Genomic DNA, 15,682 nt, shown 5'->3' with positions numbered 1-15,682 from the left:
GTGGACAAGGATGGTGGCGGAGAAATGGAGCCCATCCAGCAGGAATACACATTTTCACCGTGTTTTCTGTTTCTTGTGACCGAAGGAGCACTGGCACCAACTAAAGAAGAGGATCTGTGTGGGCTCACAGTGTTGTAGACCATCCTGGTGAAGACGGTGCGGCAAGAGCAAGCCGGTCATAGCCAATCCTTAGTCAAAAGCGGAGGTGAACGCTGGTGCCCAGCTCACCTCGCCCCATTCACTCAGTCCCGCAAGCCCAACCCATTTATAATGCTCCTTTTCTCACCTCCACCCAGTCTAGAAACTCCCTCACAGACAGATCGTGACTCCAGATCCAAGAGTTGACCACATCCCACTCAGCAGATTACAGTCCTGAAAAGATCAAAATTGGTTAACGAAACTCAGTCCAAATCCACTGCTTTCCACCTTCCTTTCCGTTCTCGTCAACTTTGTTCACTGCCATCTCAGGGTGCCCACAGGCCTGTGCTGAAGGACGTGTGTGTGTGTGTGTGTGTGTGTGTGTGTGTGTGTGTGTGTGTGTGTGTGTAGGACAGCCCTCACAGGGCTTTACACAAAGCGACACAGAGTAGTAGCCCCTTCTGTGGGTCTGGTACTGGAACAGAACACTTAGGTTGGGAGGACAGTAGAAACATGCCAAAGCTGACGCTTAGGCCCAGGTCAAAGTTTTCTGAGAAGGCGATGCTTCCGTGTTTTCAGTTACCTGGAAGAAACGTGCGAGGAAGTACAAAGAGAGAGGAAAATGTTTTCAGCGCAGAGTTAGCAGAGGTGGATGAAGAGGAAAATGAAACATTAAACCAGACTTTGAGGCTTTATTTAATGGTCTATCTTTAAGTGACAGAAAAATGACATGATCAAAATTGATTATTTAAAGACCATTCTAACAGTGTTGTGGGGGGTAGATGTTCTGGAAAGAGGCAGACACAGCAACACAAGTCATGTGGAGAAATTTACCAAGAAACGAGATGTCTGCATTAAGTATGGAAGAAGGGAGATCTTAAGGAAGAGACAGCAGTGAATTTATTGCCAGTTTGGTAGGAGAGGGGAATGAGACACTAGGGTGTCCAGGATATCTGATAGAGGATGAACTGAGTCAGTAGTGGTGGAATATATATGTATGTATGGGATACAAGAAGTAGGCCTGGGAAAGGAAGAGTTTGAGACTTACATGTGAGATTATAATGGGATGTTTAGTTTGTAATATCAAAAACTGCAGAAAATGTACACTGGTACATGTTCTGTATGCATACACACATATTTCATGGGCATTATAAATTGGAGAATTAGGAAAATATGTTTAAGAAAAACTTGCACATTTCAGAAGGAAGCATTTAGGAGGAAAAAAAAAAAAACCTCAAAAGGTAAAATAACCTCCAAAGGAAATGAGACTTGGGGGGCAAGTCAAAGTTTGACTGGAGTGGGGTACAGAAGAAGGATGGTCACCTAGGCTTGAGTGTCGGTAGAGACCACGCAAGGGAGTTTAGGTAGAACAGCCTGGGGAGAAAATTGTTATTTGCCGTATTCTAGAAACTGAGGTAAGGCTGGTATAATTGGACTATAGAAAACAAAACGATAATGTTGACAAGTTTAGAGAATGGGAAAAGCCAAAAATCAGTATTTTGTGCACGGTTTTAAGGGAATTGAATTTTATTTTAAAGCTCTCAGAAACAAAGATCTTGATCTGGAATGTGATATATGGTTTACCATTTTAGAAGATATGAAATTCTAAAACACTTCTGTTGTGGAATTAACTAGAAATGTGTTACTTTCGCTTATGCTGTGGAATATTACTTTAACTGTGTAAAAGTGTGTTACATTTGTTTATGCTGCATTTGTTTAATTATGAAAAGATGTGTTGCTGTTTCACTTTGCCTGCCTAAGGCACCCAATTGGTCTAATAAAAAGCTGAACTGCAGAGAAGGGATAGGTGGAGCTGGCGGGCAGAGAGAATAAATAGGAGGACAAATCTTGGCTCAAGAGAACAGAGGAAGAAGAGAGGAGAACACAAGAGAAAGAGGGGGAGACGCCAGGGGCCAGCCAGGCAGCTGCCAGACAGACAGACAGACATAGACATAGCAGGAAAGTAAGCCATAAAGACAGAAAGGTAAAAATCCCCAAGGCAAAATGTGGATGAAAAGAAACAGGTTAAGTTATAAAAGCTAGCAGGAAATGAGAGCTAAGATAAGACCAAGCATCTGTAACTAATATTAAGTCTCCGTGTCATGATTTGGGAGCTGGTTGATGGCCCAAAAAGAAAATAGCTGTTTCAAACTTCTATGTACAATGTATTGCTGGTTATCTTGGTGTAGAAAGAGGTTTGAGGAACACTCTTTACCATCCACTGACAGTATCTCACTTGGCATCAAAGGTTAAAGTTCAGGTCAGGTAATGGATTTATCTTGATAAAAATGTGGCTTACAACATAGCACTAGAAGTTATGGGCAGTACAGACAACATATCCTCCAACCCCCATGTGGAAAATTGTAGATATTCAATTTTCATCTATTCAAAATATTTTTTCATAAATACATTAAACAATGTATAACTTTATAAGCATCTTACAATAACATTTTTAATTATATTACATGAAATCCATAGGAATTTTTGTGACAAAAATGTTAGTTGCAAGACATTTTCATGTAAAACTTATTGAGATTAATTTTTAAATACTATTAAGAGACACCTGAATTATTTTCATAATTGATGAAAATGAGCCATGCAATGGTGTTGACCCTTTTAAAAAAATCCGTATTGCTGTGGCGTGAGAGAGATAACTATAGTCTAAAATTCAAAACACCCACCATGAAACCTTGACAACAGACAAATGGCTTCAACTAACTGAGTAAGGCTTGTTATTGGCCCCGAACTGGAATGAGCCTGGTATGGAGACAGAGACCTATAACCTGAACATTTAGGAGGCTAAAACAAGACAACCCTGAGTTTGGGCCCAAATGGGGCTGCACAGTGAGCGTCTGTCTCAGACATAACCATAGAATTGCATTGCCCTGAGATCTCAGAGCTCACAAAACTCATGACAGGTTTCACCAAATTTAGCAGTACTAAAAATTGATATTATAGTAAACAAACTGTGAAATAAAATTTCAATAATTTAAAAAATGTTTGAAGAGATATCAAATTTTGTTCGTACTAAACATAACGTATTACCAAAATATTGTTGCAAATGATAGAGTAATATATATGCATATATAAATTTAAAAATATAGAGTAAAGCGTTGTGGAAGATAATTAAATATTTTCTGAAATAATTTTTCTGGTATCTGTCATCCTTTCCACCAAGAAGCTATTTACAGTCAATAGTTGCTGGGAGAGGGAAAATCTGTTTTCTTCGCAGTGGGGTGACACTGGACATTCCAGGGTACACTGTTTTGGTTTCTGGGTTTTTTGGGTGTTTTTGGGGGGAGGGTTGTTTTGGTTTTTGTTTGTGTTGTTTAGCTTGGTTGGGTTTTGGCTAGAATATTTTTTGAAGAGACAAAAAGAATATGAACTTAGATGGATGGAGAGTTGGGGAGGACTTGGGGGAGAGCAAAAAATATGATCAAAATACATAGTACTAAAAATTTTTTGCCGGGCGGTGGTGGCGCACGTCTTTAATCCCAGCACTCGGGAGGCAGAGCCAGGCGAATCTCTGTGAGTTCGAGGCCAGCCTGGGCTACCAAGTGAGTTCCAGGAAAAGGCGCAAAGCTACGCAGAGAAACCCTGTCTCGAAAAACAAACAAAAAAAAATTTTAATGCAAAAATTAATTTTAAAAAGAATATAAAAGATATTAATCAGACTATTCCAGAAATAATTTATAAGGTTTAAATTGTATGTTCTCAGTAATTTGATGGATTCTTGAACTGCTGAATCATTCCTCTGTCCATTGTATTAATTTGGTATATATTAGATGCCCTTTAATTATTTCATAGCTATCTCAGTGGCTAGATTGATAAGACAGTTGCCTTTATAGTCAAGTGAGTATTATTTTACCAATAATGTTCCCAAAGCCCAAGAACAATGATTCTGGAATTTTTATAACAGTATGTTCTTCCATTCTGTTTTCTGAATAGTTGTTAGTAGTAGTCTCTTACTGTGTATTAATATTTGTCATAGGTATATATAAGAAAAACAGTGTATAGATAGGGTTCAGCACTATTCACAGTTTCAGACAACCACAAGGAATCGAGAACAGAGCACAGAACCTGCACAGATACAGGGGTAGAATTGCATCAGTGTGCTAAATATTTGAATCCATCAACTTAGGAAGAAAAGTTTGATGGAAGATGCTAGAAATCAAGAATACAAGCTGAGACGGGGGAAAGACTAGGGTTGCTGAAGCACATTTAACAAGAAGAGAAATGGTAGTCATTAATGTGTCAATAGTGTCCATGGACTAACAAAGGAGAGGTTGGTATATGTAGTGGAAGTGTTCACATGGAAACAACGTATTACAAAGACACTGTTGAAGGATCAGAGGAATAAAAGGCCCAGGGAAGGGCTCACTGGGCAAGTGGGCCTAAGGAGACTTTTCAAACATAAAACGTTTGATCCATTGGAAAGCTATACTCCTTGCAATGACAAGACAAACACAAAGAGATATATTATTTCATTATGTGATATATTAATATATAATATTAATGATATGTATTATTTAACGACTAAATATATATGTTACACACATTTATAAATGAAACATGAATCAATACAAATAACAGCAATTCAATCCCACAGAAGCATAAAATACAAGTGACTGCTTTGTAGAAGAAGGATCTTTTATTCTTTTATAAGGATACCAAAAGGCATTAAAAGATTTTAGGTTCAATGTGATAATTTGGAAAGTGGCAATATGGGAAAGAAATTGGGAAAACGGTAGGAAGGACACCAGGTAAAAGAGGTAGACGTTTTTACAGTCACCAAGTAATATACTAGAGAGCTTTGCACAAACAATAGTGTTCATAAAGAAAGAAAAGTGCATGTGGCTGAGATTAAAAAACCTGATAGAATGTAGAGGGTATGAGAATGAGACATGAATAGTTGGTAAAACCAACTATTGACGTGGGCACCCTGATGAATATAGATATCAAGTTGTGTGGTTCCTCTGAGGAGGCACAAGGAAGAAGGGAACAGGACTAATGTTCCAACAGAAGCAAAGAACTGTGAGTCTAGAGCCCAGATGCTGAAGCTACAGGCTGGGACCCACACAGGGTCACATAGCTAAATGTGGGGGCTGAAAACAACAAGAGTAAAAGGTTTTTGAATGCACAATGATGAAAAATTCCTTCTTAATGAAGCATAATCTAAGGTGTATCCACCAGTACTCACTCATGTTGAATATATAGCTTTATATTATATAGAACTAAGGAATTCTGAACACACAGTATGTGCACCCTTCATGCCCTTAAGCCACACGTCAATGAACAAGACTGTGTGTGCTTTGAATTGTAGTTCTTTTACTTTATGGAAAAGTTCCCTGCTTTGGGGGACTGGAGAGATGGTTCAGCAGTTAACACCTACTGCTCTTGCAGAGGACCTGGGCTCAGTTCCCATCACCCATCACCTACAGCAGGTGATTCACAATTGCCTGTAATTCCAGATTCATATCTGACACTCTGGTCTTGCCAAGCCCTGGCACTCATATGCACAAATTTACACAAAACATACACATAAAAGTAATATTAAAGTTTTCTGCTCTATGTAAACCATAGTTAGGCTGCATAAAACATGGACTTTTAATGGTTTCCTAGCTCCATTCCTCAGCGTGTATTAAATTCATATTTTTAATTATATTGCATTATAATATTTGATTTTCAGTTTTGAGTTGCTGAATTGAGTCTCATAGATTATTCACAGGCTGGGGAGGTGACTTGGTGGATAAAAGCACTTGTTTTGTAAACATGAGGGCCTAAGTTTAGATCCTTCAGAGTCACATAGAAGCCAGGAGTTTCCGAGGGCTCCTTTAACTCCTGCACAGGGTTGTCGGGGAGTCAGAGACTGCTAGCACTTGCTGACTCTTAGCCAAAAAAACACAAATTCCATGTTCAGTGAGAGAGCCTGTCTCAAAGGGATAAGGTGGGGAATGAAAGAGCAAGACACTTGACCTCTTCTCTATCCTGTGTGTCATAGGTGCGCACGCCTGTACACATGCATACCACAGACATACAAAGCAACATTTTGTCTTTATATTGGAACAAAATTGACCATTTTTGAAATGACTCTAAACTCAACTCTGAAAATGTTGAGGGTGTTCTGTGCCATGCGTTGTCAAATATTCAAGTTTTAATTTTTATGTAACAATAATCACATGTATCTCATTAGTATTTAAATTTGCTTTCATCATTAATGAATGGTAAGTTTTTATGTGTGCCAAAGTCAAATTCTTCATGTTTTATTGTCAGTAAATGTTTTATTTGCATGACTATTTTATATGCATATATACTTAGTGTCATGAAAGCTTCTCAGGAGAAAAGGATTCATGAATGGAAAAAGTCTAAGAGGCATTGATCTAGACTACAGTACTATTAGAGCATTCACATTTAACGTGGTGCCATGTGATAAGAATGAAAAACACATTCTGAAATCTCCATTGATTATGAAGATGTAAAGAGAGACTTGTGGGTAGCAAGTGGTATGCAGAGAGGAAGCTACATGTAATGAGTAAAGCGGGTATGATGGAAGAGACCAGAAGAAAAGCCTTACCCAGACTAAGGAGTTCTCCACACACGTCCTGTTACAAAAGACTAAAGTCTGAAAAGTCTCCAGGTTGCTCAAATGTACAATACCTTAAGCCAAAGATATATGGAAATACCAGACATCTCAAGGCTTTAAGAAAATGTTATTGGTACACTAGGAAACTTTGAATAGTTTTAAGATTTTTTAAAATGTGTGTGTGTGTGTGTGTGTGTGTGTGTGTGTGTGTGTGTGTGTGTGTGTGTGTGTGCTCACTACCACATGCATGTACACACAAGTATGTGGGTGTCCTCAGAGGGCAGAACAGGGTACTGGATCCCCACTAGCTATAACTACAGGTGCTTATGAGTTACAAAATGTGGGTGAGATACCAATCATGAGTGCTGGAAATGGAACTCCAGGACTTTGAAAGAGTTAATGCTTGCCTGGTGTGGTGGTGCCTGCCTTTAATCCCAGCACTCAGGAAGCAGAGGCAGGTGAATATCTATGAGTTTGAGGCCAACCTGGTATACAGAGTGAGTTCCAGGACAGCCAGGGCTGTTTACCCAGAGAAAGTCTATCTCAAAAAACAAAACAGTTAATGACGTTAACCACCAAGACTTCCAACTCCCTTTAACAGTTTAAATCCGAACACACAAACAGAAATAGACCACTTGGAATATTCAAAAACTCAACATAAGCAGATTCCCTTAGAAAGCTACCTCAGGCAACTCTCAACAAAACCAGGGCTCCAGCAGATGAAAGCCCTCACCTGCCAGGGTCAAGCTGTATGTGTATTTGTGTGCACGTGTACATACATTAAATGTCCATCATACACATGAGATTCTGAAGAGGTTGAGTTGTTGAAGGCCACTAAGGGATAGCCCTAGCTGGCATCAGTTGGTCTGCTTTCAAAGCTCATCTGTCTTCTACTGTATGAGGCTTTTTTTTGGAGGGGGATGGTTTGAGACTGGGTTTCTCTGCATAGTCCTAGCTGTCCTGGATCTCACTTGGTAGACCAGGCTGGCCTCGAACTCCTGCCTCTGCCTCTCGAGTGCTGGGATCAACGGCATGTGCCACCACCACCTTCACGGGTCTTCAGACATTCCTGACACATTACTGAGAGGCAGCCTTCAAAAGAAGTAGACTTGGTTTGGTTTGGTTTGGTTTTTTCACTTTTTCCAGAGTATTTCACTTCAAGCCATGAACATTTAGCAAAACAAAGAGCATAAAATGTAAATTTATGAGTCAGCATGTAAAATGAATTGAAAACCTTTTACAAACTATTATGTAACCATTTTAATTAGCATTACAAGAATAAAACTAAGTTATTTAAGGCTCAATTCATGTCCGTTTTCTCATTTAATAATATTCCTACTCACTCTTCCTATTACGTTAATTATTAAAATGAAAATATATAAATTAAATTTAAATTGATGCAGTTGTATATTTCAAATTCATAGATTTTTGAACTATTATTTCAGGATAACTACTTTCATTAAACAATACTATTAATTTTGATAAAAAGGGACATAAAGCCCAAAAGTCATTAGCTACGGAGTGAGGCACAGTAAATCCCATACAGTAGCTGGGCACGGGTGGCACACGCCGTTAATCCCAGCACTCGAGAGGCAGAGGCAGGAGTTCGAGGCCAGCCTGGTCTACCAAGTGAGATCCAGGACAGCTAGGACTATGCAGAGAAACCCAGTCTCAAACCATCCCCCTCCAAAAACAGCCTCATACAGTAGAAGACAGATGAGCTTTGAAAGCAGACCAACTGATGCCAGCTAGGGCTATCACTCAGTGGCCTTCAACAACTCAACCTCTTCAGAATCTCATGTGTATGATGGACATTTAATGTATGTACACATACATACATATACATATATATAACCCTCAATTAACACTAGGGCTTACTTCATTGCTTGTTACATATATACCTACGTGCATGCCAGAGCATACATACGGAAGCTGAAAATGTTGGCCTTATAGCAAGTATGTGGATTTTGAACATGAAAACGGCCATAGCATTTCACGATGGCAGAGGCAACCAAATACAGCCATGCCAAAACCAAAGAATTGTATTAGTTACTCAAATGCAATTAGAAGTTTTTCCATATCAGGAAATTGGGAGGGGGGTTCAATCTGGTGTACAATGTTTTAAACGGAGTAATCTAGAAACATACCAGAATGGCCTAGCAATGATTGTTTTGAATGCAGATTGTTTGACTCTGACATTTCATGCCCATGTTCTCTGTAGAACAGAAAGCACAGTCCCCTCCTTGGCACCTGTAAGTACACAACTTGTTTTGAGACTCTAGCACAGTACCTGGCGCACATCATTATTAGATTTCCTTTATTCCTTTTTTTTATAAATATAAATTATTTTTTTGTCATTTGATGTGTATTTTTATTAAGAAATTTTTTTATTCAATTTATACACCAACCACAGATCCCCCTCTCTTCCCTCCTCCCGCCCCCAGCCTCCCTCCGCCACAACCCACCCCCCATTCCCTCCTCTGAGATAAGGTAGATTCCTTTATTTTAAAATAACAGCGATATTCACAAAAGATGGTCAAAAATACCTAATCAGGGCTGGTGAGATGGCTCGGTGGGGAAAAAAGTTTGCTGCCCAAACCAGATCACCTGCACCGATCCACAAAATAATGAAGGCAAGAATCGACTTCCAAAAGTTTCCGTAACCTACCACATACATCATGGCACATGAAATAATGAACACACACACACACACACACACACACACACACACACACACCATAATAAAATACTTTTTAAAAGAAAATATCTGATCATAGGTTCATTTTCCCCCTCTAAAAACATGGAATTTTTAGCACTTTGGGCAGCAGGGGGCGAACAAGTTCTTTGTGCTCTGGTTAGTCACTCTGACAAGGTCTTTGAGAAAACATGCTAGCCCCAGACTCACTGGGCACTGAGAAGTGAGCTGCACACACACAAAAGAAGTGATAATATAGGGTATAAAGCTTCAAAATTTAGAATCGATAGCAAATTTGTTGTAATTTATTTAAGACTAAGCTTTAATATGTATACAAATCTAAATGAAACTATATTGATATGATCACACCATACTTAATTTTTCAAGAGCAAAGTTTGAAGTTTTCAGCTATTAATGTAGTTAGAAAGTGTTTAAATCATTTTTCTCTCGCCATCCAGAGGTAACATTTTGTTGTTTTTTCCCTTGGTATTTGGAATACAGACACATACTTTCCCCGATGGATCAAAATGCAGGCATTACTTAGTGACTGATAAACTTCATCTCTTTCATGTTTTTATTCATTTATTTGATTATTTTATTTATTTGGGTTTTCGAGACTACATTTCTCTGTGTTGTCCTGGCTGTCCTGGAACTCTTTGTAGACCAGGCTGGCACCGAGTTGACAGAGATCCACCTAACCCTGCCTCCTGAGTGCTCAGACGGGAGCCGTGTGCCCCACTGCCTGGCTCTTGCACGTTTTCAGTGGTGGATTTCTATTTTACAAGTTAAATGTGCCGTAATTGGTTGGCCATAACCCATTCTTTTGAAAAACAACTCTTTCCTCTTTTTAACATTTACCAACAGAAATGTGATAAGCATCATCCATATACACATTTGCTCTAATACTAGCACCATTGGTATAAATTCTTAGAATTACAATGCCAAAGAATTTGGGAATCAGGAGAGATTGAGATTCTCATATTCTAAAAATTCTTGAGTTATTACTGCTCTTTTTCATTATCAGTTAATGGAAAAAATACCATCTCTTGGTTTAGTCTACATTCTTTACTAGAAACAAGCATGCCTGTTGGGCTGGAGAGATGACTCCGTGGTTAAGAGCTCACAAGCGCTGACGGGACAGCTGAGTTTGATTTCTCATACCCAGGTCTGGCAGCTCACAACTGCCTGCAACTCCAGCTCCAGGGTATCTGATAACCCTGCCCTCCACGGGAGCCTGTGTGCATGTGCACACACACACACACACACACACACACACACACACACACACACACACAACCCTGCCCTCCACAGGTGCTTGTGTACATGTACACACACACACACACACACACACACACACAAACACAAAACCCTGTCCTCCACAGGTACCTGCATGCATGTGCACACACAGACTCACACAGTTAAAGATAAAAAATTAATCTTAAAAAAGAAATGAATTTTTTAAAAGATATTAGTATTAATTGCATATTTCTTTCTTTCTTTCTTTCTCTCTCTCTCTCTCTCTCTCTCTCTCTCTCTCTCTCTCTCTCCCCTCCCCTCCCTCCCTCCCTCCCTCCCTCCCTTCCTTCCTTCCTTCCTTTCTTTTAAAGCAGGTTCTCACCATGAAACCCTGGCTGGCCTGGATTTGCTGTGTAGACCAGGCTGGCATCAAACTCAGAGTCCATGCCTTTGTTTCCCAAGGGCTGGGATTAAAGGTGGGCGCCATCATGCTTAGCTTTATTTCTCCTCTTGTAAGTTGCTTCTTCCTGCCTTTAGACCCTTCCCGTATTTCAGAGATTGGTTCAACTATCTTGAAAATATCTTCACCAATTTGTCTTTTTGCTTTTATTTATAAATTTTATTTTTTTCATACACTAGTTCTTGAAGTGTTGGTCTTGGTTTCAATCACTTACTATACCAATCTTTTACATAGTTTGCTTCTAGGTAATATTTGGACTTTTTTCTTTAACCTAACATTATAATATCTACCTAAATATTCTAGCTCAAAACACTGAGTACTGACCAAGTGTACATAAGAACTAAAAATAATGCAGTCACTTATCCCTCATGCACATGTACTGACCGAGTGTACATAAGGACTAAAAATACCACAGTCACTTATCCCTCATGCACATATACTGACTGAGTGTACATAAGGACTAAAAATAGCACAGTCACTTATCCCTCATGCACATGTACTGACTGAGTGTACATAAGGACTAAAAATACCACAGTCACTTATCCCAGTGCACATTCATCCTTCCATTCAGACAGAGTCCATGTGTACCAGGAAGAGATCTCAATGGGGATGACCATGTGAACAAGCTGTCACACATCTCCCAGAGTCATATTCAGAAGGATACTGTCCAATAGCATCTAACACAATGTGAGATTCCAAACCAATAGGGGAAGAATGGGTTGACAATCAACATCCTGCACTACTGTAAAGGACTGTCACTGAGACGGGACAAAGTCGATTATCTGATACTCCATGTCAAATATGCTACCAACGCCATGCATGCAAAATGATTTTTGAAAAGCATAGTTATGAAAATAGCACAAAAATGACAAATTAACATTGTAAATGTTATGTCTTTTTTAAGATGAATATTTCAGAGCAAGATCTCAAAGTAAATTTTAGGAACTAAATCTTATTTTTTAAGATGAAATAGGACAAAGTAACTTTTGAATAATAATCTTTATTAGTGTATTTTCAAAGATACATATAATCCTGAGCTACTGCATTTATACATTTATCATTTTCTCTTTGAGGTTTACATGTATTTCTTTCCAAACTTCGTGGTAAGTACATTTTTATATTAATCAGGAACATAAATAATTTAAAATACCAGTCTTGTTCTTTGGAATCACCTACTAATTTACTCAGGTCATCTCATTGTCTAATTTTACAATTTGAAAGAATTTAGACCATTAATTCTCAAATAATTCCTTCGAAACTGCAAAAATGGGCAGTGAAGGAGCTGATTCCATGAACCTCAAGCAAAGTTTTAAGAAACCATGAAACTCTTTGTCTCTGATCCATTTTCTTGAATAAGTTGAGTCATTATCTGGTCAGCTGAGAAATGGTAAGAGAATCTCTAATTCTAACATTTCAGCTAATATAAAATGCCATAGGTTCTCTTCACAGAGAAACAGGTGCACAAGGATCTCAAAAAGAAAGTTTTGCCATGACCTAAAGAAAGGAAGTGTACCCAGTGTAAATATATCTTTGATGAGATGATGAAGTATTATAAAATATGTTTTCTGAAATACTTCCTCCAGTCTATAAAGGAATACATCCAGCAGATTAACATTACATTCCATAAACTCAGACTAGACTTTTGTAAATGCTAAATAAAAAGACAAAAATGAAAGGCAAAAAGTTCTGTAATCTTAGAGAAAAGACATTTATCCAACATATCCAACTGTGAACAAATATGTTCATCCTAAGTATTTTAATTTACTACCAAAATATTGTATCTTTCTACAAACAACAGAAAAACAAGCATATAATATCTAGAAATGTTTCTCTGACAAGAATGTCAAGTTTTTGAAAGTACACTCAATTTTTTTTTCCTGAATAAGGTAACTATAGTCTTAGGTTAAAATTACAGTAAGCAGTTCAAGCAAAAACGCATATTGCTTAGATTTTTAAAGCAAGCAATTCTGTTGAAAATGTAAGTATAAATGTGAACCTAGTGTAGAAACATTTATAAACACTTCTTGGGAATAGTCACAGAAGTAATGGAAAAAATGGTTTAAACATAATAAAAGACTGATATTAGATGTAACATGTGATGACAAATCCAAAAATAATTTTAATTGATTTAAAAGAACAAAGACACACTTAATTTTTCCAAGTCTGATAACCTAGCAGCAAAGTGAACTTGCATATAATGTACTGTAGTGAGTATCTGTTCAGAAAAGACTCACAAAGTCTTGAAACTATTATACAAAGCAGAATGGAATCCACGAGGCTACATGATTTGAAGGTGTCCAAAAGAGCTTATCAAGAACTACTGGACACTCTCACCTGCGTCAAGGATTCAGGGGCAGATTTAAGCAAAACTGTGTTCTGGATAACTGACTCTTATTGCACCCCAGTAACAAGCTCGGATAAGGCAAATCAAACCTAAGAGGTAAGCAACTGCCCAAGATACGTAGGTTGCATGAAATCTCCTTGAAAAATCTTGAGTGCCAACCTGAAACAAAAAAAAAAAAAAAAAATACAAAAACAAGAGATTAGAAACTTTAAGAAAATGTCTGCTGGGAAAATTTGTGTTGGTCCTTCCTGTTTGTGATTACATGAAATATGTCCCCAAACTAAAGGCAATAAGTCCCTCTAAGACTATGTGTAGCTCTTGATTAACTGACAGACAACAATGCTATTTGTATTAACTACTAATTTTATGAAGTAAATTAAAAAAAGCACACTGTCAGTTATGGTGGTGAATGCCTATAAATCTCAGGGCTCGGTATCAAAAAAAAAAAAGTAAAAAAAGTAAAGAAGGAAATTCATGTGATGTTATCTCTGTAAGGTATTTAATCCATGTAAATATTTACTCTCATATGGCACCGTAGAGCATTACTAATAACATGGGACCAGGTGTATTGACCAAAGAACACAGAGCATGGAAAGCAAAACAGATCAATTCCTCACTCCTTTCTCCTGATGTAATTCCCATGCCAACTGCTCAACTTCAGTCTCTCTGAAACTAACCTAGCCTCATAGCAAACGTAAATCTCTACTTGACATGGATAAAGAGAACGATTTTTCAGATGAAAACAAGTGTTGTTTTGGATATAAGATATTCCATGACCATGCAAAGTTGGTTCTACCCACTCAACAAAAATAAGAGGGCTTTTGGCAAATGAATAGCGAATTTCTCAGTGCTAAAGACTTTGAGAGGGACACAAACATAGCTTTCCCTGGGTAGGCAGACTCCTTAGAAACAATTCATCAACAATGAAATCTTGACTTTATATAATTAATATAATGTCATGAAATCTTTTAAAATGGGGCTGGAGAGATGGCTCTGAGGTTAGGAGCACTGATTGCTCATCCAGAGGACCTAGACTGGATTCCCAGCACCCACATCAGGGCTCACAACCATCTATAACCCCAGTTCCAGAGAATCTGAAACCTTCTGCTGGCCTCTACTCAAGAATTGCCTATCTGATTGACCATAGTCCTTCAGAAGCTCTAGAGCCTGTCATGCTGAGTGGCCACCATCTTGGGGATCTCTGATGGCTGTCCCAAGTCTCACGACAGATTAAAGTTGATACAGCTGCAGAAAGAATTCTAATAGTAGTGTTCAGTCTCTTGGCCTGGCAGGGTACACCTGTAATCTCAGTATACCTATAATCCCAGCACTTGGGATTACAGGAGGGACAAGAGGATCCTGAGCTTGAAGGCCAGTCTCTGCTACATGACAGCCTGTATCAGAACAAAGAAACAAACAAGGGCAGTACTCACAGTTAATCCAACTCCGACGAAAATACATATCATCCCGATGGTCACATAGGCACAGCAGCGTCTCCGGGGAAGTGCACTACCTACTGAAGAGCTGTAAAGAGCAGAGCAAAGGGACAAATGAAATATCATGCCAAGATTTTCCATCATGTCTTCTTGAATTCTTATGTCTGGCTTCACTAACTTACTGGCTTCATTTGTTTCTTGGACGTAACAGATAGTGTGTATAAAATGACATTTGTCAACAAGTGACAAAGGTAAACGGTGCCTTCCTTGCTCACTGACAATACCCATCTATAAATAAATAAATATATAAACAAACAAATAAATAACAACAAAACAAATACATAAATAACAACAATAAATCACCGTGGTCCTCGATCATAAATGTCCATATCCAAAGGTCTTTTCCAGAATGGTGAATAAATGCTGGCTTTAAAGTAACATTTGGCTTGCTTAGGGTTTATATTTAGTGCAGAAAATGTGGACAACAGAAACATGAATGAAAAGGGGAAGAACGTGTAATTCTGCTGCCATAAAACCATCTCCCAGTGTCCCAGCGCACTCTCTTCCTGCCCGTCTTTATACTGACCCATAGGCAGCACGAACGCTTTCCTGTTATCAAGCATTCGCAAAACGGAGTTCTAATACGTAAGCAGCGGAATCAACCACCTCCCCGCTCACTTACACCTAAGTGTTTTCATCATTATAAATCCTGGCAACTGACCATCACTTAAAAGCATTGTGCTTATTTTTCATCATTGTCTTGTGTTTTTTAGAATTAGAATTATGATAT

The 15,682-nt window shown here is 38.4% G+C and overlaps 1 protein-coding gene across 1 annotated transcript in view; it reads right to left on the bottom strand.

The window, feature by feature from the left end:
- Nucleotides 1–12,126: 12,126 nt before the first annotated feature.
- The window catches only part of Pip4p2 (phosphatidylinositol-4,5-bisphosphate 4-phosphatase 2), a 61,569-nt gene continuing 58,013 nt past the window's right edge, over nt 12,127–15,682 (bottom strand). Inside the window, exons 6-7 of the mRNA XM_059253886.1 lie at nt 14,890–14,980; nt 12,127–13,615 (exon numbers count right to left, since the gene is read on the bottom strand). Coding sequence (XP_059109869.1) covers nt 13,472–13,615; nt 14,890–14,980 — 235 coding nt within the window. The 3' untranslated portion in view covers nt 12,127–13,471. The remainder of the gene's footprint in view (nt 13,616–14,889; nt 14,981–15,682) is intronic.

The sequence above is a fragment of the Peromyscus eremicus genome, chromosome 2 (assembly GCF_949786415.1).
Source record: "Peromyscus eremicus chromosome 2, PerEre_H2_v1, whole genome shotgun sequence".
In the NCBI taxonomy this organism is placed as follows: domain Eukaryota; kingdom Metazoa; phylum Chordata; class Mammalia; order Rodentia; family Cricetidae; genus Peromyscus; species Peromyscus eremicus.
Note: the sequence above shows the minus strand (reverse complement) of the source record. Positions and strands in the feature narration are given on the sequence as shown.